Here is a 21,697-nt window from a genome sequence, read left to right as displayed (position 1 = left end):
AACGTTGCGCTGTATCTTGTGGGGTTCTAAACCCTTTCTCGCCCTTGCTGTTGAGTATTAACGTTGGACATTCCGTTACGACCGTATAAAGATTGGGGTTATTTGTCACAAAACCCTGGATAGAATTCAAGGATGAAATTGTAATCAACTCTCCAAGTCGGTATAAGATATTTTTGATTAGTTATGCCTGACCTATGCTTAACCATTTAACTGTATTAAGAATAAAAACCAATGTTGCTCAAAGCGCTACAGGCGAAACTACCTTCGGCAGAGCACTAGTTTATCGTTTTAGTCGTTACTTTTCACTAGAGTAGTGTTGACGATTGGCGTCCATATCAGTTCAATATATCGTGAAAGCTCATCTTTACGAAATTAAAAACCTGTCTAAGTTCCCTAACCGGATGGTTTAAAAATAGAGCTTCCACTATATTATATTTTTTTTAACTGAAATTAAAACTAACGAACTGTTTAAACAGGTAAAAAGATTAAAACTCCTACAATCGAGTAAAATTTGTTTTATCTGGCTTAAAAGGCGTATCAACCTATGACACATGTAATGTTTTCCAAAAGATCATTATAAAGGGTAGTCCCAAAGTAGGAGAAAACTTTTGCCTAGCCTAACTGTTGGAAAATTCAATAATTCCACGCTGACTGACACATCGTTCAGCAACCTCTTCCCGGGAACGAAGTCTCTCACTAAGGTACTGCGGCTCCTTTAGAGACAGGACTTATTGGACCCTGCAAGTCAGTATCATGCAGAAGACTTCCATCGGAGGCAGGTAAACAGCCTCGCGATAAGTGGAATACTTGGTCAAAACGTGACTAGATGTACCTTATTTCAGTGTTCTACAACTTTAGAAACCTTCCCGTGGCTATTCTCGCATAGTGCATAGCGGTAATAAAATCTGACAAAATGACAGACTGCATGTGGTGTACTTTGGCGGGTTTCAGTAACAGTTTTCTAAACCTATAGAGTCCCTTAAACCTTCAATAGGATTGATAAATGACGTTGGCAACGTAATATATGAGCTCTTCGTTAAGCACTATGCCCAGCGTTTTGACCTTGTCACAAACAACCAGAGCACTTCAACCTATAATAACCTAGCCTTCAGTCATCACCTGCTCCTTATGCTGATTGAGGCAATGCTTCTCTTGTTAAGGATCTATATGCAAAACTAACATTTGCGGATGTACAATTTGAGGTTGTAGCCGACAGACTATTTCCGTGAGAAATAGGAATATTAAAGTCGTAAAACGTGAAAACGAGTGATATTGTGGTGGCCTTTAAAAAGGCCGTTTGTGGGAGCCGGGCGGGCGGCTTTGTGTCGCGCGCTGGCGGGCGACTTAGGCCTTCTTCTCGGTCTTCTTGGGCAGGAGCACGGCCTGGATGTTTGGCAGTACAACACCTCCCTGGGCGATGGTGACACCGGACAGGAGCTTGTTCAGCTCCTCGTCCATTCCTGATGGCCAGCTGAAGGTGACGGGGAATGATCCTGGTCTTCTTGTTGTCACGGGCCGCGTTACCGGCCAACTCGAGAACATAATTATGTCCAGATCAGAGTTCATATCATCAACCAACAGCAACAATTTTATATGAAATATGAAACTGACGACCGTCTGCATATAGATGGACTGTGCAATGTTATACACATTTTTATAGATTATATGGGTACCTATTTAAGAGAATATCCCCAAACAACTACCCTGAGGCACACCACGCCGCTTACGAAGGGGACATGCATTGTGACCTGCTGCACTTCACTCAGCTATGAGTTCACTAACCTGACAATGTTTATATCCAAATCCATAATAACTCATTTTAGCTGTCATAAATTTGTAACTGATCGAGTCAAACTTCTGGGAATTATCAAGCATGGTCAGTGAGCTATATCATTCCGTGTCTCTTGCATCATAAAGGACAGTGCATAAATTTAAAAGTGCAGTGCATGTGTCATAGTTTACTCCGAATTCCAGATAGCAGCTTCAGCATAATTTATGTATAATTCAGATAACTTAGAATATAAAAATCTATCTTTTTAAACAATTACTATCGTTTTCCTTGGACAAAGATCACATGTGAACCAAATTACAAAACCGTTATAAACCTTCCCTTATCGTACAGACGGACGGACGAATGGATAAACGTACTGACAGGCCTACAACTACATGGATGTTATAAAGCTCAATTGGCTTCTTATTAATGTTTATATTTCTGTAGGAAATCTACTATTTTTATTCAAATGTCTGCACTTAAAATCAAGAATATATTTTTGCGACAACAAATTATATATTCTCGTAATGCCTTTAAAATAAAAATTATTATTGGAGTCTTCCAATTTGTGATAGTTTTTAAGACAATACTATGATTCTGTATAATATCCTTATTTCACGCAGTTTTATCATTCTCTTACATCACATATTTTTTATATAACTATAATTCTCTGGATTCCACCACGAAAAGCTAGTGTTTTTTTGCTTTCAATTCCAGTGTATATTTTAATATATGTTTATTTCAAGTGTAGTTTGTGTTTTTGGTATTACATTTTAACAAGCGCGAAAACATAACCTTCTATTAAATTGCCCACTATTATATGTCAATACATGCAAAGCAAAAACAATAACAGTATTACTGTTACTTTGCATATTTACATATGTCCTCGAAAAAATCCTAACGACCTAAGTACGGCCAGTGCCAAATTAAACGTACTTGTCGTTGGCTGAAATCCAGAACGCTCACCTTTATAATAAATTGAGTATAAGGTATAGTATAAAGATAAAACATTTCTGATGTGAACCTCTACAAAATAAATTTGTACGGCCTCCTCTGAATTACAAGCAAACTAATATAGGCTTTAGTTTTGGACTATTATTATAACACTGACCTAAAACCATGAATATGATCTTGAACTTTAGTTAATTTATTTTTATACAGATCACTTTGGTTTTTTTGTAAATATGAAGTAATTACATTCCTGCACAACAAGGCTGACGTTTTCCTCATTTTCAACTTCGTGTTTAAGGAAATACATAAGGCCGTTTACTTATTATTTTGCAAATTACCTGAACAATTTTATGATGCCAGTACAAGAGCAGTATGAGTAAATGTTTATAAATTTCACGAAATTAGCCCACAATTCTTCTATCTCATTTCCAAACTTAATAATACTATAGCTGAACATTAATAGCTATACTCGTTTATGAAACTATCAGTAGAAATACTCACAATCTCAAATTTACTCTTGTACTGGTCAGCTTACTTAATTTTTCTTTAAGCTTTCTTCTATATTGACTGATTTCTGCACGTCATTATTTTTAGAGCAAAATGCGAGTCTACTCGGCTTTCTGATTTGTAATTAAAAATAAATTCAATTATACGAATATAGCTCACATTTTAATAACATCCATTCAACTACAACCATTAACACGTTCGCTGCGGCAAGAGCGGCCAATGATGTACCCGATATGCGGCAAAATTCAAACTTGCGATTTTCGTTGAATTGGCGTTATTTTGGTTTGATGCGCTATAAAATAATGATATTCGATTATATTACGTTCTTATGCGTTCGTAATCATCGGGACTGTCCGGACAGTGGCCCGCATTTTTGGCATGGCATCATTTATGTTAACATATGACGGGCTATATAAAATTTAACTATAACTAACCAAATGTGTTGTGTGATGTCCAAAAGTAGCAAGAATACTTCAATCGACTTTGATATGCATCATGTTCCGTTGCTAGACAACGCTACTGTCCGGACAGTAATCCCGCACATAGCGTAAAACACCCACAGAGCCCGCGGTGCAGATCGCCGCCGCGTGCTGTCCGCACAGTAAAACAAATAAAAGTATAGTTTGAATGAATTTACTAAGGAGACAATAGCCTACATACTGTATACAAAAAAGCAAAATATGTGTATACTATGTACAAGAAAAATATTAACACCACACATATAGATAAAATCGCAATACCGGTAAAAGATTACCTTACTTTTAATTTAGTAGTAATAACCTATCCAATTTGTAAACAAGCCTAGCTGCTGATACGTCTACTCACGAAAACAATAACACAAGGGAAAAGAAATTAGGAACACGTGTTTTATTGTTTTCCTACTGGTTCATAATAGCAATAAACATGTGAAATTTCAGCTGTTTCGCTGGCACTGTCGGGACAGTAGGTCCGCATTTCCAGTACGAACTGACGTATCAGAAAGTAAGTATACTTCATCTAGAACAAGCTTGAAAAGTTTCCGACAATTCCTGCAAGATCGCAGCACGTGACAAGCGAAACGAATAAGCAATGCATTGTGTGTATCGGCACTGTCCGGACAGTGCCTCGCAGTTTTGGCGAGGGTCACGGGACTGTCCGGACAGTGGCCCGCAGCGAACGTGTTAAAACTTAAAATGGTTTTTATACTTGTTTACAAAAATCATATGTTTTATTTAGAGATGAAAATTTAAATTCAAATAATACAGTTTTAACGTTTTTAAAACGGTATTTAACAGGTGAAATCGTGTGATAAAGTCATCTAGTGTTACAGTGCGCATGTGCGTGGAGATAGAATATATACGGTGAACTGTTAACACACGCTTATATAGGTAGGAGGTGGCTTGACTTGATTGGTCGGTCACTATTCGACCAATCAGAGTGTACGTATCCGTTAACATTGATAATTCTCCCGGTTTCTAGTTAATACGGTGAAATAGAGTTGTCAACGACGGTTTACTTACAATTGTCGATACCTGGACAGGTTGTAAATTTGAAAATAAAAAGGAATAACGTAGAAAATGCATATAAAACAGACAGGTGAGTGGATATACTGCTGCAGCTGTAGCGCCAGAGAGTTGTCTGTTAACAAGTGTAAATCTGCTCGGTCTAGCGAACCTGATTGCGATTGCTTGATTCATACCACTGTAATGTGATCCAAGTCAGTGTACTTTAAGTTTAAAATGGGCATTTTCCAGTATGTTCCCGCATTCTCTATTTTTAATTTATATAAGTTAGATTACGTTTATTAGATTAAGTTTACGAGTTTATTAATTTCCGTTTGAAAAAAAAAAAAAACACAAATTAGTAATGAAACACGTTTTAAAACAGTATAGCCTACTATTCTGAATTTAACAAAATTTTCAGAATTTGTCAGATCACGCGATGCTTGCCCGCTGCGCAGCGCTTCGCGCTGCTTGCTCTTTTAGAAAAAAAATTTACTCGAGCTTGCAAACTCCAAGCTCAGATCAAGCGGCGCGCGTTTATCACTGAATATTTTAATCCACGTTTTTATCCGTTTACAACTAATTACGTTAAATTTAATTAGCGTGGATAAACAGCAAATTTACATATTTACTTCGTTACAATCACCGAATATTCGCTGATTCTTCTATTTTTCAAATTTTACTAAACGACCTTTAAAATTATTGAACTATGCCACGTATAAAGTATATTTTATAACTGAAATAAGTGATTTTTTATTTGTTGCAAATCACTATGACTACAAACTAAATGTAAACTGTTAACATATACCAGTGAATATCGCAATATGTGGGGTTGACAGTGCTTGTAATTAACAAAATTTATCACTATCAACTTACTAATTCTATGCGAACATTTGGAATTTATACCACACTTTGAATATAGAATAATAATTATTGTAAACTGAATCATTGTTGTTTTTTGCTATAATATATAAACAATACTACACTGTTAACTGAACTGTTAACATAGTTCCAGTGAAAATCGCGAGCGGTCGGAGGTTGACAGAAGTTCGTAATACAGGAAAAGAATAGAAAATCAATCTGCTCTTTATAATAATACCGAAAGAACAATAGCAAACAGTTTTAATTTGTAAACACAGTGAATTCGCTGTAGTAAGTAGGATTAATATATATAAATATAAATGATATTTGCAAATAAAATTGATGATAATGTAAACGATTACTGTAACAAAATAAAAGAAAAAAGTTTAATAAAAATCAATGTACAAGTGATTGGTTTTCTAGCCACAGAAATATGCTGTAAAACGACTAAATTAGAGAGAAAAGGTTATAGATTTCGTGTTTAAAACTAATTATAAAATGACAAAGACGGTGAATTTTAAGTTAAGATTGTATAATAGACAATAAAGAGAAGTGATATTTTTTATTTTATACAGTTAATTAGAGTGAAAACAACTATTTAAAGTGTACAGTTAAATGTGTTAATTATTAATATAAATAAATATATATATATATATATATTTTTGAAGACCAGTAATTAGTTATAAATAGATATAAAATTTACGCACACTGTTTAGTATTTGAATAAACTGTTAAGATTCGATAACATCAATTGGCAAAAAGTGTTATATATTCGTGTACATTATTAAATTTTTATGTAATTTGTGATGGTAATAATGACAGTTTTACTATTAATTAGCATAGTAATTACTAGATACATGTCGGAAATATACGGACAAGAGTGAGAAATAGGAATATTAAAGTCGTAAAAACGTGGAAAACGAGTGATATTGTGGTGGCCTTTAAAAAGGCCGTTTGTGGGTGAGCCGGGCGGGCGGCTTTGTGTCGCGCGCTGGCGGGCGACTTAGGCCTTCTTCTCGGTCTTCTTGGGCAGGAGCACGGCCTGGATGTTTGGCAGTACACCTCCCTGGGCGATGGTGACACCGGACAGGAGCTTGTTCAGCTCCTCGTCATTCCTGATGGCCAGCTGAAGGTGACGGGGAATGATCCTGGTCTTCTTGTTGTCACGGGCCGCGTTACCGGCCAACTCGAGAACCTCGGCGGCGAGATACTCCATGACGGCGGCCAGGTAGACCGGAGCTCCGGCACCCACTCGCTCGGCGTAGTTGCCCTTGCGGAGCAGACGGTGGATCCTGCCGACCGGGAACTGTAGACCGGCCCTGGACGAGCGGGGACTTTGCCTTTCCCTTCACTTTACCGCCTTTGCCTCGTCCTGACATGTTGCGCTGTACTCGGTTGCGGGGGATACAGATAGAAGCCGTGGTACAAGTACAAGTCGCTGTGGACTGTGGGGGCTGGATCCCCCACTTCTCTCAAGGCCCTCTGCCGGTTTGGCTTTTGCCTTGTGTCGCAAGGGTCGAAGCCCTAGTAGCCTTCGCTACCTGTCAGTGGGGTGAATGTCGTGTTGTAGTCGTAGTCGTTCTATGTCGTCAGTCGTCCATTGGAAGACGCAGTTGGGGGACCTCCTGGGCTCGAAGCTCACGGATGTGATCCCACGGAGAGGAATCTGCTGCTTCTTCGAGGCTCGATGTCAGGCCTTCCACGAAGCTCCTGATGGTAGGAACGTTGGACGAAGCCCTGACCACGGTGTTCCTCACGAACCAGGGCGACCCAGTGGCCCGCCGGAGACAAACGCTCTGGACAGCGAGCAGCTGCCTCCGAGCGGTCTTGCAGGTGAGGTTGTACCATGCTGGGGCCGCATAAGTGAGCACTGGTCGTATCAGAGCCGTGTAGAGCAGGACTTTCGTCCTGGTCGGTAGCTTCGTGGAGTTGAGCAGTGGGCCGATGCTGCCGATGCCCTTCCTTGCTTGACCGCAGATCCTCTTGACGTGGGGAGTGAAGGTCAGCTTGGAGTCCAGGAGTACCCCCAGGTACTTGACTGTCGTCTTCCATGGTATGTCGCCACCGTTGAGTGTCAGGTGACGGCCGTCCGCTTGTCTCCTTGTCCTCGTGAAGTTTATGGCTTCACATTTGTCAACGTTGACCTTAATCCTCCACTTGGTCAACCAGGGCTCCAGTAGGTGCAGCTGCCGCTGGATGTAGAATCCAGCCATCCTCAGGTTGGCAGACGTGGCCGTGAGGAGCGCATCGTCCGCGTACAGGGACAGCTGCACTCTCGGAGCGACCGGAAAGTCGTTAGTGTACCACAGGTACAGGATCGGGCCGAGGACCGATCCCTGTGGCACACCAGATGTCACTGGGCGGGTCGTGGAGGTGGATCGGGCAACGCTGACGGAGAAGGTCCGGAGGTGGAGATAGCTGCGGAGCAGCCTGAAGATCCTGCCAGGCAACGGTGACGATGTCAACTTGAAGAGCAGTCCCTCGTGCCACACCTTGTCGAAGGCTTTGCTCACGTCTATCAGGACCGAAGTGGAGTGGTGCTTCCTCCCTACAGCTCCGGTGATGTTGTTCAGGACTCTGCGGAGCTGAAGGGTGGTGGAGTGGCCGGTGCGGAAGCCGAATTGTTCTGTCCTGATAGACGCGAAGAACTCCTCGGGAAATCTCGCTAGGACGATCTTCTCCAGGATTTTGGAGAGCACAGGCAGGAGGGAGATCGGCCTGTGGTTCTCCGGGAAGAGAGGGTCCTTGCCGGGCTTGGGTATCACGATCACCTTGGCATCCTTCCAGGTGGTCGGGAAGTGGGCCAGGCGAAGGCATGAGTTGAAGATGCAGGTGATCGTGACGATCACCCAAGCCGGCAGGTTCTTCAACGCTGGAGTTCCCAAGGAGTCCGGGCCAGGGGCCTTCTTCGGGCGAAGGCGGCGAATGTGGTCTTGCACTTCAAGTGTAGTCACAGTGGGCAGTGGGTCGTCTTCGTCGGGTTGGTATCCCTCCAGGAAGTCTTCGATGGTCTCACAGGTGTCCTCGTCGTAGACATCCGCGTGTGGGGAGAATTGGTCTTCCATGGTGTCGGCGAAGGCCTCCGCTCGATCTTCAGGGGAGTAGACAATGCCACGCTGGCCATGGAGTGGCCGGTTGGTCTTCTTCTCCCCTCGGAGGGCCCTGGAGATTTTCCAGATGCCGCCGACACCACCGTCAGCTTGATGTTCCACGAAGTCATCCCACGCAGCCGCTCTGTGTTCCGCCAGGAGACGAGAGCACTTCCTGGCCTGGCGGTTGAAGGTCTGCTTGGCGTGGGGACAACGGGACTGCTGATACTCCCTTCGCAGTCTGCGTCGAAGACGTATCTCCTCTCTCAGCTCCTCGGGCAGAGGTGGAGTGAAGTCGGTCCGGGAGAGAGGGGATGACGAGGCCGTCATAGCTTCCTGGAGGGTGGTGGTCAAGTCGAGTACCTGTCGGTCTAGCTGGTCCGGTGACTCGGCAGGAGTTGGTGGTGGCCGATGTCGGTCGGCGAGGTGGTTTGCATAGTGGTGCCAGTTGATCTTGTTGGGACGAGTAGGAGGATAGGATGGAGCTCCGTCGTCCGGGAAGTCAAAAACAACTGGCACGTGGTCTGATGAGAGATCAGACACTGCAAACACCTCGATGTGTCCGTCCAGCGAGCCAGCTAGACCGATATCCAGTATGTCCGGGAGGTGTCGCCCATTGTAGTTGTAGTGGGTGGGCTCCTCGGGTGTCAGTAGTCGGATGTGGAGTCGGTTTTCCAGGAGACGGTGGAGGTCTCTGCCGGTGGAATTGGTGTTCCGGCATCCCCAGTCCAGGTGTTTGGCGTTCAGGTCCCCGGCAACAAGTGCAGGGGAGCCAGGTCGCAGCAGGGCATCGAGGCAGCGTGGCTGGATGATCCGCTGAGGCGGATTATACACGGAGGCGATCTCCAGTTCAGTTCCACTGTACTGGACGGCAACCCGAGTGATCTCGATTCCTGGGGCAGGGACTGCTGCCAGGAGTCGGTGAGTCACTCGTCGATGTACTAGGATCGCCGAGCCTCCGCTGGGTCGGATGTTCTGGAGCTGCCTGTCGGTGCGGTACACCTGGTAGTTGGGGATGCTGAAGCGGTCTGTCGTCCTGAAGTGGGTCTCCTGGAGAAGAGCGACGTCCACATCCATTTCCGTCAGTAGTTGGCTGAGTTCCAGCCGCTTATCTGCCAGCCCGTCGGCGTTCCAGCTGACAACTCTCAGCTTACCCATGCATGGTGGCGGACAACATGTCCATGAGGCGTGACATCATCGCCACCATGCTGGTCAGCTGGGAGAGAAACTGTGATATCCCTGCCTTGAGTTCCTCGGGAATACGGGCAGCAGGCTGAGAGGTCGGCATGTTGTTTTGTGTGGGCGGCTGGGCCTGAGGTTCTGCGCTAGCAGCCATCTTTGGCAGTTCCAAGCGAGGTTTCGGAGTGGGCCTGGGTAGGGCTGGTCTCCTCTCAGGTCTCACAGGGGCTGGTACGGCTTCTTTCCTCGGGCTCTCTGATCGTGTAAGGTCTCGCGGCTCGGAGATGGAGGTTTTCGCGGCAGGACGAGCTCTCCGATTTTCCGGCTTCCGAGCAGGTCGGTGTCGGCGACGTCGAACCACCTCGAAGTCCTCGTCTTCTCGGCTGTCAGTGGAGGGCTCTGCGATGTCGTCAGCAGGGGCAGCAGGGGCAGTGTCAGGAGCTTCCCGGGGCTTTGGAGGCTCGGCCCTGGAAGGTTCAGGCCTCCGAGTCCTCTTTGCAGCGGCAGCATAGGAGAGCTGTCTCTCACTCTTAAAGCTTGAGCAACCCCTGTAGTTTGCCGCATGAGCCTCTCCACAGTTGCAGCATCTCGCCGGGGTCGTGGATTCTTTCGGGCAGAGGCTTGAAGGGTGGCCATCACCACAGCGGACACACCGAAGTTCCCGATGGCAGTGACTCGAGCCGTGTCCAAATCCTTGGCAGCGGTGGCACTGGACTGGTCCACTAGGCCTGGAGTATTTCCGGACCTCCAGTCTACAGAAAAAGAGTGATCTCACATTGTAAACATCAGTTGGAGGCCGGAGTCCATCGCCTCCACGGAGTGTGATGAGCCACAGGCTGGTCGGTTTTCCTCGCCTTGTTTTTAGGAGTTTCGCCTCCATAATGCCGAGGTTTTCTCCTTGGAAGGCCTCCGTTATTTCCTCAGGCGACAGGGTGGTTGGTAGCCCCTTTATGACCACCTTAAGCAGGCGCTCGGTGGTCATAGCAAAAGTGTGGAATTTCAGGTTTTGTTCCTGCAGATATCTCTGCAGTTGCCGGAAGTGGGCCACGGTGCTCGTCTTCAGCCGTAGCGTCCGAGCGGTGCAGACAGCCTCCAGGTCGCCCCCAACCAGCTGTTTGATGGTCACAGCATGGCTGCCCCATCCTTTGGGGACGTCCATGATGATGGGAGGAATGCGGGGGCCTCGCTCAACCTCCATGTCTTCGCTGGCAGCGGTGTCCGTCCGTCGGCTCTTCGGCGGAAGAGTGGGAGCTGGGGCCGCTTGCCGCTTCCGCAGACCCGCGGCGGGACGGCCTGATGAGCCGGAATTGGCCCCAGGGGTAGCTGGCTCAATGGCCTGGGCCACTGGGGTTGAGATCCCCGGTGTTGTAGAGTGGCCTTTAGAAAGGCCTTTTTGGGCCTCAGACCGGCGCAGGTTCCCCTGGCACTTAGTCGCTGCACCCTGGCAGCTTTCCGGGGTAGTCCGGACTTCACCCGGGCCCTGACAAGTCCCGGGTGGAATATGTGTGCTGGCCTGAGCAGCAGTGCGGTGCTGGGATCCCGCGGCCCGGTCGGCTGACCGGGGCGGGCTCACCTGGCACATCGCAAGACAGGACTCCGGTAAATACCGGACTTCACCCGGGCCCTGATCTCCCGTCCCGGGTGGATTGGTGTTGCTGGGACGTCCAGCGGTGTGTTGGCCTTGTAAAAGGCCTTTTGGGCAGACAGCGCCGGGGCCCGCTTGGCAAGCCGCGCGGGACCCCAGTAGTGTCGCCAGCGGCTCCGGTAAACCGGCTCCGCCATCTGAGACCGCCGAGGCAGATCCCTCTTCATCCATCTTCATCCGTGGTCGCTCTAGTAGAGTTGTTGACTCGTCCACGTCTCGGAGCAGAATGAGAAGCCGTGGCCTGAAATTCGGGGTTACCTCGAATTTGGGCGTCGCGCGAGCGCGGCCAATCGCGTTCGAGCTGCCACCCTATTGGTCGCGCTCGCGCGACGCCAGATATCCAGCTTAGAGCCTTTTTTAGAATTTTGGCCTATACTCCCGGTACAAACCAGCGACTCAGGATGCCACCGAAAGCGAGCGGAAAAGCCGTCAAGAAGGCCGGCAAGGCCCAGAAGAACATCACCAAGGGCGATAAGAAGAAGAAGCGCAGGAGGAAGGAGAGTTATGCCATCTACATCTACAAGGTGCTGAAACAGGTCCACCCCGACACCGGCGTCTCCAGCAAGGCCATGTCCATCATGAACAGCTTCGTGAACGACATATTCGAGCGCATAGCCGCCGAAGCTTCCCGCCTGGCCCACTACAACAAGCGGTCGACCATCACGTCGCGGGAGATCCAGACCGCCGTCAGGCTCCTGTTGCCCGGCGAGTTGGCCAAGCACGCCGTGAGCGAGGGTACCAAGGCCGTGACCAAGTACACCAGCTCCAAGTAAGCCGGCCAGGCCAGCGCCCCGCAACGAGCGAGCCCGCTCCGCACAAACGGCCTTTCTAAAGGCCACCAATAACTCGTTCGTTTTCGCTTATTTTACCGCTTATAGTTGTAAAACCGATGTAAAACTGGTTGTTTCAAGTCGCTCTCGACTATATTTTCTATCGAAAATACCAAATTTATGACTTTGTGCTTGTCATAAATATTTTATTCCAGGAATTTTACAATTCCTTTTTTTTTCCTTTTTTCTTTTTAAACATAGTCCGATTTCACTGTAAAATTGTATAATTTTCTGTTTATTTATTTATTTTTCAATTTTTTTTTTCACAAACATTGAGTTTACAATAAAAAAAAAAAAAAAAAAAAAAAAAAAATACGTCAATTGCAATTCGATCGAAAACCATAGTTTCTGTCATGTTTTATACACATGACTTCTAATATTAACCAAGAACCGTTGAACTCTGATTAAACATAACTTGTAATTTTCGCTTATTTTACCGCTTTTAGTTGTGTAAACATTGGAATTGTGTTATTATGTTGGCTAAAACAAGCAACTCTCGACTTGTTTTATATTGAAATTACCTATTTAAGTTATGTTTAAATACAATCTTTAAACTTTAAACATTAAATTTACAAATACGGTAATCGCCCAATTGATCTGATCGTTCGTTATTCATAGTATTCGTAATGTTTTATATACACTTCAATATAAGAGCCGAAAGTTACTCTTGAAAATTTATATTTTATCGAAATACCACTAGTTGTAAGTACAGGTCGATTTAGATTACAACAAGATATACGTTAAATACAGTTTTAACGTTTTAAAACGGTATTTAACAGGTGAAATCGTGTGATAAAGTCATCTAGTGTACAGTGCGCATGTGCGTGGAGATAGAATATATACGGTGAACTGTTAACACACGCTTATATAGGTAGGAGGTGGCTTGACTTGATTGGTCGGTCACTATTCGACCAATCAGAGTGTACGTATCCGTTAACATTGATAATTCTCCCGGTTTCTAGTTAATACGGTGAAATAGAGTTGTCAACGACGGTTTACTTACAATTGTCGATACCTGGACAGGTTGTAAATTTGAAAATAAAAAGGAATAACGTAGAAAATACATATAAAACAGACAGGTGAGTGGATATACTGCAGATCCGAGTCCTGTAGCTGTAGCGCCAGAGAGTTGTCTGTTAACAAGTGTAAATCTGCTCGGTCTAGCGAACCTGATTGCGATTGCTTGATTCATACCACTGTAATGTGATCCAAGTCAGTGTACTTTAAGTTTAAAATGGGCATTTTCCAGTATGTTCCCGCATTCTCTATTTTAATTTATATAAGTTAGATTACGTTTATTAGATTAAGTTTACGAGTTTATTAATTTCCGTACGAAAAAAAAAAAAAAAAACACAAATTAGTAATGAAACACGTTTAAAACAGTATAGCCTACTATTCTGAATTTAACAAAATTTTCAGAATTTGTCAGATCACGCGATGCTTGCCCGCTGCGCAGCGCTTCGCGCTGCTTGCTCTTTTAGAAAAAAAATTTACTCGAGCTTGCAAACTCCAAGCTCAGATCAAGCGGCGCGCGTTTATCACTGATATTTAATCCACGTTTTTATCCGTTTACAACTAATTACGTTAAATTTAATTAGCGTGGATAACAGCAAATTTACATATTTACTTCGTTACAATCACCGAATATTCGCTGATTCTTCTATTTTTCAAATTTACTAAACGACCTTTAAAATTATTGAACTATACCACGTATAAAGTATATTTATAACTGAATAAGTGATTTTTATTTGTTGCAAATCACTATGACTACAAACTAAATGTAAACTGTTAACATATACCAGTGAATATCGCAATATGTGGGGTTGACAGTGCTTGTAATTAACAAAATTTATCACTATCAACTTACTATTCTATGCGACATTTGGAATTTATATCACACTTTGAATATAAAATAATAATTATTGTAAACTGAATCATTGTTGTTTTTTGCTATAATATATAAACAATACTACACTGTTAACTGAACTGTTAACATAGTTCCAGTGAAAATCGCGAGCGGTCGGAGGTTGACAGAAGTTCGTAATACAGGAAAAGAATAGAAAATCAATCTGCTCTTTATAATAATACCGAAAGAACAATAGCAAACAGTTTTAATTTGTAAACACAGTGAATTCGCTGTAGTAAGTAGGATTAATATATATAAATATAAATGATATTTGCAAATAAAATTGATGATAATGTAAACGATTACTGTAACAAAATAAAAGAAAAAAAAAAGTTTAATAATAAATCAATGTACAAGTGATTGGTTTTCTAGCCACAGAAATATGCTGTAAAACGACTAAATTAGAGAGAAAAGGTTTAGATTTCGTGTTTAAAACTAATTATAAAATGACAAAGACGGTGAATTTAAGTTAAGATTGTATAATAGACAATAAAGAGAAGTGATATTTTTTATTTTATACAGTTAATTAGAGTGAAAACAACTATTTAAAGTGTACAGTTAAATGTGTTAATTATTAATATAAATAAATATATATATATATATATATTTTGAAGACCAGTAATTAGTTATAAATAGATATAAAATTTACGCACACTGTTTAGTATTTGAATAAACTGTTATTATTCGATAACATCAATTGGCAAAAAGTGTTATATATTCGTGTACATTATTAAATTTTTATGTAATTTGTGATGGTAATAATGACAGTTTTACTATTAATTAGCATAGTAATTACTAGATACATGTCGGAAATATACGACAAGAGTGAGAAATAGGATTATTAAAGTCGTAAAACGTGAAAACGAGTGATATTGTGGTGGCCTTTAAAAAGGCCGTTTGTGGGAGCCGGGCGGGCGGCTTTGTGTCGCGCGCTGGCGGGCGACTTAGGCCTTCTTCTCGGTCTTCTTGGGCAGGAGCACGGCCTGGATGTTTGGCAGTACACCTCCCTGGGCGATGGTGACACCGGACAGGAGCTTGTTCAGCTCCTCGTCATTCCTGATGGCCAGCTGAAGGTGACGGGGAATGATCCTGGTCTTCTTGTTGTCACGGGCCGCGTTACCGGCCAACTCGAGAACCTCGGCGGCGAGATACTCCATGACGGCGGCCAGGTAGACCGGAGCTCCGGCACCCACTCGCTCGGCGTAGTTGCCCTTGCGGAGCAGACGGTGGATCCTGCCGACCGGGAACTGTAGACCGGCCCTGGACGAGCGGGACTTTGCCTTTCCCTTCACTTTACCGCCTTTGCCTCGTCCTGACATGTTGCGCTGTACTCGGTTGCGGGGATACAGATAGAAGCCGTGGCCTGAAATTCGGGGTTACCTCGAATTTGGGCGTCGCGCGAGCGCGGCCAATCGCGTTCGAGCTGCCACCCTATTGGTCGCGCTCGCGCGACGCCAGATATCCAGCTTAGAGCCTTTTTTAGAATTTTGGCCTATACTCCCGGTACAAACCAGCGACTCAGGATGCCACCGAAAGCGAGCGGAAAAGCCGTCAAGAAGGCCGGCAAGGCCCAGAAGAACATCACCAAGGGCGATAAGAAGAAGAAGCGCAGGAGGAAGGAGAGTTATGCCATCTACATCTACAAGGTACTGAAACAGGTCCACCCCGACACCGGCGTCTCCAGCAAGGCCATGTCCATCATGAACAGCTTCGTGAACGACATATTCGAGCGCATAGCCGCCGAAGCTTCCCGCCTGGCCCACTACAACAAGCGGTCGACCATCACGTCGCGGGAGATCCAGACCGCCGTCAGGCTCCTGTTGCCCGGCGAGTTGGCCAAGCACGCCGTGAGCGAGGGTACCAAGGCCGTGACCAAGTACACCAGCTCCAAGTAAGCCGGCCAGCGCCGCAACGAGCGAGCCCGCTCCGCACAAACGGCCTTTCTAAAGGCCACCAATAACTCGTTCGTTTTCGCTTATTTTACCGCTTATAGTTGTAAAACCGATGTAAAACTGGTTGTTTCAAGTCGCTCTCGACTATATTTTCTATCGAAAATACCAAATTTATGACTTTGTGCTTGTCATAAATATTTTATTCCAGGAATTTTACAATTCCTTTTTTTCTTTTTAAACATAGTCCGATTTCACTGTAAAATTGTATAATTTTCTGTTTATTTATTTATTTATTTTTCAAACAAACACTTGAGTTTACAATAAAAAAAAAAAAAAAAAAAAAAAAATACGTCAATTGCAATTCGATCGAAAACCATAGTTTCTGTCATGTTTTATACACATGACTTCTAATATTAACCAAGAACCGTTGAACTCTGATTAAACATAACTTGTAATTTTCGCTTATTTTACCGCTTTTAGTTGTGTAAACATTGGAATTGTGTTATTATGTTGGCTAAAACAAGCAACTCTCGACTTGTTTTATATTGAAATTACCTATTTAAGTTATGTTTAAATACAATCTTTAAACTTTAAACATTAAATTTACAAATACGGTAATCGCCCAATTGATCTGATCGTTCGTTATTCATAGTATTCGTAATGTTTTATATACACTTCAATATAAGAGCCGAAAGTTACTCTTGAAAATTTATATTTTATCGAAATACCACTAGTTGTAAGTACAGGTCGATTTAGATTACAACAAGATATACGTTAAATACAGTTTTAACGTTTTAAAACGGTATTTAACAGGTGAAATCGTGTGATAAAGTCATCTAGTGTACAGTGCGCATGTGCGTGGAGATAGAATATATACGGTGAACTGTTAACACACGCTTATATAGGTAGGAGGTGGCTTGACTTGATTGGTCGGTCACTATTCGACCAATCAGAGTGTACGTATCCGTTAACATTGATAATTCTCCCGGTTTCTAGTTAATACGGTGAAATAGAGTTGTCAACGACGGTTTACTTACAATTGTCGATACCTGGACAGGTTGTAAATTTGAAAATAAAAAGGAATAACGTAGAAAATACATATAAAACAGACAGGTGAGTGGATATACTGCTGTAGCTGTAGCGCCAGAGAGTTGTCTGTTAACAAGTGTAAATCTGCTCGGTCTAGCGAACCTGATTGCGATTGCTTGATTCATACCACTGTAATGTGATCCAAGTCAGTGTACTTTAAGTTTAAAATGGGCATTTTCCAGTATGTTCCCGCATTCTCTATTTTAATTTATATAAGTTAGATTACGTTTATTAGATTAAGTTTACGAGTTTATTAATTTCCGTTTGAAAAAAAAAAAAAAACACAAATTAGTAATGAAACACGTTTAAAACAGTATAGCCTACTATTCTGAATTTAACAAAATTTTCAGAATTTGTCAGATCACGCGATGCTTGCCCGCTGCGCAGCGCTTCGCGCTGCTTGCTCTTTTAGAAAAAAAATTTACTCGAGCTTGCAAACTCCAAGCTCAGATCAAGCGGCGCGCGTTTATCACTGATATTTAATCCACGTTTTTATCCGTTTACAACTAATTACGTTAAATTTAATTAGCGTGGATAACAGCAAATTTACATATTTACTTCGTTACAATCACCGAATATTCGCTGATTCTTCTATTTTTCAAATTTACTAAACGACCTTTAAAATTATTGAACTATGCCACGTATAAAGTATATTTATAACTGAATAAGTGATTTTTATTTGTTGCAAATCACTATGACTACAAACTAAATGTAAACTGTTAACATATACCAGTGAATATCGCAATATGTGGGGTTGACAGTGCTTGTAATTAACAAAATTTATCACTATCAACTTACTATTCTATGCGACATTTGGAATTTATATCACACTTTGAATATAAAATAATAATTATTGTAAACTGAATCATTGTTGTTTTTTGCTATAATATATAAACAATACTACACTGTTAACTGAACTGTTAACATAGTTCCAGTGAAAATCGCGAGCGGTCGGAGGTTGACAGAAGTTCGTAATACAGGAAAAGAATAGAAAATCAATCTGCTCTTTATAATAATACCGAAAGAACAATAGCAAACAGTTTTAATTTGTAAACACAGTGAATTCGCTGTAGTAAGTAGGATTAATATATATAAATATAAATGATATTTGCAAATAAAATTGATGATAATGTAAACGATTACTGTAACAAAATAAAAGAAAAAGTTTAATAATAAATCAATGTACAAGTGATTGGTTTTCTAGCCACAGAAATATGCTGTAAAACGACTAAATTAGAGAGAAAAGGTTTAGATTTCGTGTTTAAAACTAATTATAAAATGACAAAGACGGTGAATTTAAGTTAAGATTGTATAATAGACAATAAAGAGAAGTGATATTTTTTATTTTATACAGTTAATTAGAGTGAAAACAACTATTTAAAGTGTACAGTTAAATGTGTTAATTATTAATATAAATAAATATATATATATATATATATATATATATATATATTTTGAAGACCAGTAATTAGTTATAAATAGATATAAAATTTACGCACACTGTTTAGTATTTGAATAAACTGTTATTATTCGATAACATCAATTGGCAAAAAGTGTTATATATTCGTGTACATTATTAAATTTTTATGTAATTTGTGATGGTAATAATGACAGTTTTACTATTAATTAGCATAGTAATTACTAGATACATGTCGGAAATATACGACAAGAGTGAGAAATAGGATTATTAAAGTCGTAAAACGTGAAAACGAGTGATATTGTGGTGGCCTTTAAAAAGGCCGTTTGTGGGAGCCGGGCGGGCGGCTTTGTGTCGCGCGCTGGCGGGCGACTTAGGCCTTCTTCTCGGTCTTCTTGGGCAGGAGCACGGCCTGGATGTTTGGCAGTACACCTCCCTGGGCGATGGTGACACCGGACAGGAGCTTGTTCAGCTCCTCGTCATTCCTGATGGCCAGCTGAAGGTGACGGGGAATGATCCTGGTCTTCTTGTTGTCACGGGCCGCGTTACCGGCCAACTCGAGAACCTCGGCGGCGAGATACTCCATGACGGCGGCCAGGTAGACCGGAGCTCCGGCACCCACTCGCTCGGCGTAGTTGCCCTTGCGGAGCAGACGGTGGATCCTGCCGACCGGGAACTGTAGACCGGCCCTGGACGAGCGGGACTTTGCCTTTCCCTTCACTTTACCGCCTTTGCCTCGTCCTGACATGTTGCGCTGTACTCGGTTGCGGGGATACAGATAGAAGCCGTGGCCTGAAATTCGGGGTTACCTCGAATTTGGGCGTCGCGCGAGCGCGGCCAATCGCGTTCGAGCTGCCACCCTATTGGTCGCGCTCGCGCGACGCCAGATATCCAGCTTAGAGCCTTTTTTAGAATTTTGGCCTATACTCCCGGTACAAACCAGCGACTCAGGATGCCACCGAAAGCGAGCGGAAAAGCCGTCAAGAAGGCCGGCAAGGCCCAGAAGAACATCACCAAGGGCGATAAGAAGAAGAAGCGCAGGAGGAAGGAGAGTTATGCCATCTACATCTACAAGGTACTGAAACAGGTCCACCCCGACACCGGCGTCTCCAGCAAGGCCATGTCCATCATGAACAGCTTCGTGAACGACATATTCGAGCGCATAGCCGCCGAAGCTTCCCGCCTGGCCCACTACAACAAGCGGTCGACCATCACGTCGCGGGAGATCCAGACCGCCGTCAGGCTCCTGTTGCCCGGCGAGTTGGCCAAGCACGCCGTGAGCGAGGGTACCAAGGCCGTGACCAAGTACACCAGCTCCAAGTAAGCCGGCCAGCGCCGCAACGAGCGAGCCCGCTCCGCACAAACGGCCTTTCTAAAGGCCACCAATAACTCGTTCGTTTTCGCTTATTTTACCGCTTATAGTTGTAAAACCGATGTAAAACTGGTTGTTTCAAGTCGCTCTCGACTATATTTTCTATCGAAAATACCAAATTTATGACTTTGTGCTTGTCATAAATATTTTATTCCAGGAATTTTACAATTCCTTTTTTTTTTTTTTCTTTTTAAACATAGTCCGATTTCACTGTAAAATTGTATAATTTTCTGTTTATTTATTTTTTTTTTTTCAAACAAACATTGAGTTTACAATAAAAAAAAAAAAAAAAAAAAAAAAAAAAAAAATACGTCAATTGCAATTCGATCGAAAACCATAGTTTCTGTCATGTTTTATACACATGACTTCTAATATTAACCAAGAACCGTTGAACTCTGATTAAACATAACTTGTAATTTTCGCTTATTTTACCGCTTTTAGTTGTGTAAACATTGGAATTGTGTTATTATGTTGGCTAAAACAAGCAACTCTCGACTTGTTTTATATTGAAATTACCTGTTTAAGTTATGTTTAAATACAATCTTTAAACTTTAAACATTAAATTTACAAATACGGTAATCGCCCAATTGATCTGATCGTTCGTTATTCATAGTATTCGTAATGTTTTATATACACTTCAATATAAGAGCCGAAAGTTACTCTTGAAAATTTATATTTTATCGAAATACCACTAGTTGTAAGTACAGGTCGATTTAGATTACAACAAGATATACGTTAAATACAGTTTTAACGTTTTAAAACGGTATTTAACAGGTGAAATCGTGTGATAAAGTCATCTAGTGTACAGTGCGCATGTGCGTGGAGATAGAATATATACGGTGAACTGTTAACACACGCTTATATAGGTAGGAGGTGGCTTGACTTGATTGGTCGGTCACTATTCGACCAATCAGAGTGTACGTATCCGTTAACATTGATAATTCTCCCGGTTTCTAGTTAATACGGTGAAATAGAGTTGTCAACGACGGTTTACTTACAATTGTCGATACCTGGACAGGTTGTAAATTTGAAAATAAAAAGGAATAACGTAGAAAATACATATAAAACAGACAGGTGAGTGGATATACTGCAGATCCGAGTCCTGTAGCTGTAGCGCCAGAGAGTTGTCTGTTAACAAGTGTAAATCTGCTCGGTCTAGCGAACCTGATTGCGATTGCTTGATTCATACCACTGTAATGTGATCCAAGTCAGTGTACTTTAAGTTTAAAATGGGCATTTTCCAGTATGTTCCCGCATTCTCTATTTTAATTTATATAAGTTAGATTACGTTTATTAGATTAAGTTTACGAGTTTATTAATTTCCGTACGAAAAAAAAAAAAAAACACAAATTAGTAATGAAACACGTTTAAAACAGTATAGCCTACTATTCTGAATTTAACAAAATTTTCAGAATTTGTCAGATCACGCGATGCTTGCCCGCTGCGCAGCGCTTCGCGCTGCTTGCTCTTTTAGAAAAAAAATTTACTCGAGCTTGCAAACTCCAAGCTCAGATCAAGCGGCGCGCGTTTATCACTGATATTTAATCCACGTTTTTATCCGTTTACAACTAATTACGTTAAATTTAATTAGCGTGGATAACAGCAAATTTACATATTTACTTCGTTACAATCACCGAATATTCGCTGATTCTTCTATTTTTCAAATTTACTAAACGACCTTTAAAATTATTGAACTATGCCACGTAT

At 42.5% G+C, this 21,697-nt stretch overlaps 6 protein-coding genes across 6 annotated transcripts; 3 read left to right on the top strand and 3 right to left on the bottom strand.

The window, feature by feature from the left end:
• Positions 1-6,539: 6,539 nt before the first annotated feature.
• LOC124373685 (histone H2A-like) lies at positions 6,540-6,950 on the bottom strand. Its single transcript, XM_046832035.1, is given in 2 exon segments — positions 6,540-6,901; positions 6,903-6,950. Coding segments are annotated over 2 exon segments (375 nt in total). The 3' UTR covers positions 6,540-6,574.
• A 4,935-nt stretch (positions 6,951-11,885) lies between these two features.
• Positions 11,886-12,257, top strand: LOC124373683 (histone H2B). The gene has a single exon (XM_046832033.1). It carries the CDS (start codon positions 11,886-11,888, stop codon positions 12,255-12,257), a length of 372 nt encoding a protein of 123 aa, XP_046687989.1.
• Positions 12,258-15,164: 2,907 nt separating this feature from the next.
• LOC124373682 (histone H2A) lies at positions 15,165-15,539 on the bottom strand. The gene has a single exon (XM_046832031.1). It carries the CDS (start codon positions 15,537-15,539, stop codon positions 15,165-15,167), a length of 375 nt encoding a protein of 124 aa, XP_046687987.1.
• Positions 15,540-15,743: 204 nt separating this feature from the next.
• Positions 15,744-16,115, top strand: LOC124373681 (histone H2B). Its single transcript, XM_046832030.1, has one exon. The coding sequence runs from the start codon at positions 15,744-15,746 to the stop codon at positions 16,113-16,115; it is 372 nt and encodes a 123-aa protein (XP_046687986.1).
• A 2,876-nt stretch (positions 16,116-18,991) lies between these two features.
• On the bottom strand, positions 18,992-19,366 carry LOC124373680 (histone H2A). The gene has a single exon (XM_046832029.1). It carries the CDS (start codon positions 19,364-19,366, stop codon positions 18,992-18,994), a length of 375 nt encoding a protein of 124 aa, XP_046687985.1.
• Positions 19,367-19,570: 204 nt separating this feature from the next.
• On the top strand, positions 19,571-19,942 carry LOC124373678 (histone H2B). The gene has a single exon (XM_046832028.1). It carries the CDS (start codon positions 19,571-19,573, stop codon positions 19,940-19,942), a length of 372 nt encoding a protein of 123 aa, XP_046687984.1.
• The last annotated feature ends 1,755 nt before the right edge of the window (positions 19,943-21,697 follow it).

Source organism: Homalodisca vitripennis, unplaced genomic scaffold (assembly GCF_021130785.1).
Source record: "Homalodisca vitripennis isolate AUS2020 unplaced genomic scaffold, UT_GWSS_2.1 ScUCBcl_5812;HRSCAF=12722, whole genome shotgun sequence".
Lineage (NCBI taxonomy): Eukaryota > Metazoa > Arthropoda > Insecta > Hemiptera > Cicadellidae > Homalodisca > Homalodisca vitripennis.
The sequence above is the reverse complement of the archived record's forward strand: the minus strand, read 5'-3'. Positions and strand labels throughout refer to the sequence as shown.

Coding starts and splice junctions, on each gene's coding strand:
- LOC124373683 (XM_046832033.1), top strand. CDS start 11,886: ATGCCACCGAAAGCGAGCGGAAAAGCCGTCAAGAAGGCCGGCAAGGCC.
- LOC124373682 (XM_046832031.1), bottom strand. CDS start 15,539: ATGTCAGGACGAGGCAAAGGCGGTAAAGTGAAGGGAAAGGCAAAGTCC.
- LOC124373681 (XM_046832030.1), top strand. CDS start 15,744: ATGCCACCGAAAGCGAGCGGAAAAGCCGTCAAGAAGGCCGGCAAGGCC.
- LOC124373680 (XM_046832029.1), bottom strand. CDS start 19,366: ATGTCAGGACGAGGCAAAGGCGGTAAAGTGAAGGGAAAGGCAAAGTCC.
- LOC124373678 (XM_046832028.1), top strand. CDS start 19,571: ATGCCACCGAAAGCGAGCGGAAAAGCCGTCAAGAAGGCCGGCAAGGCC.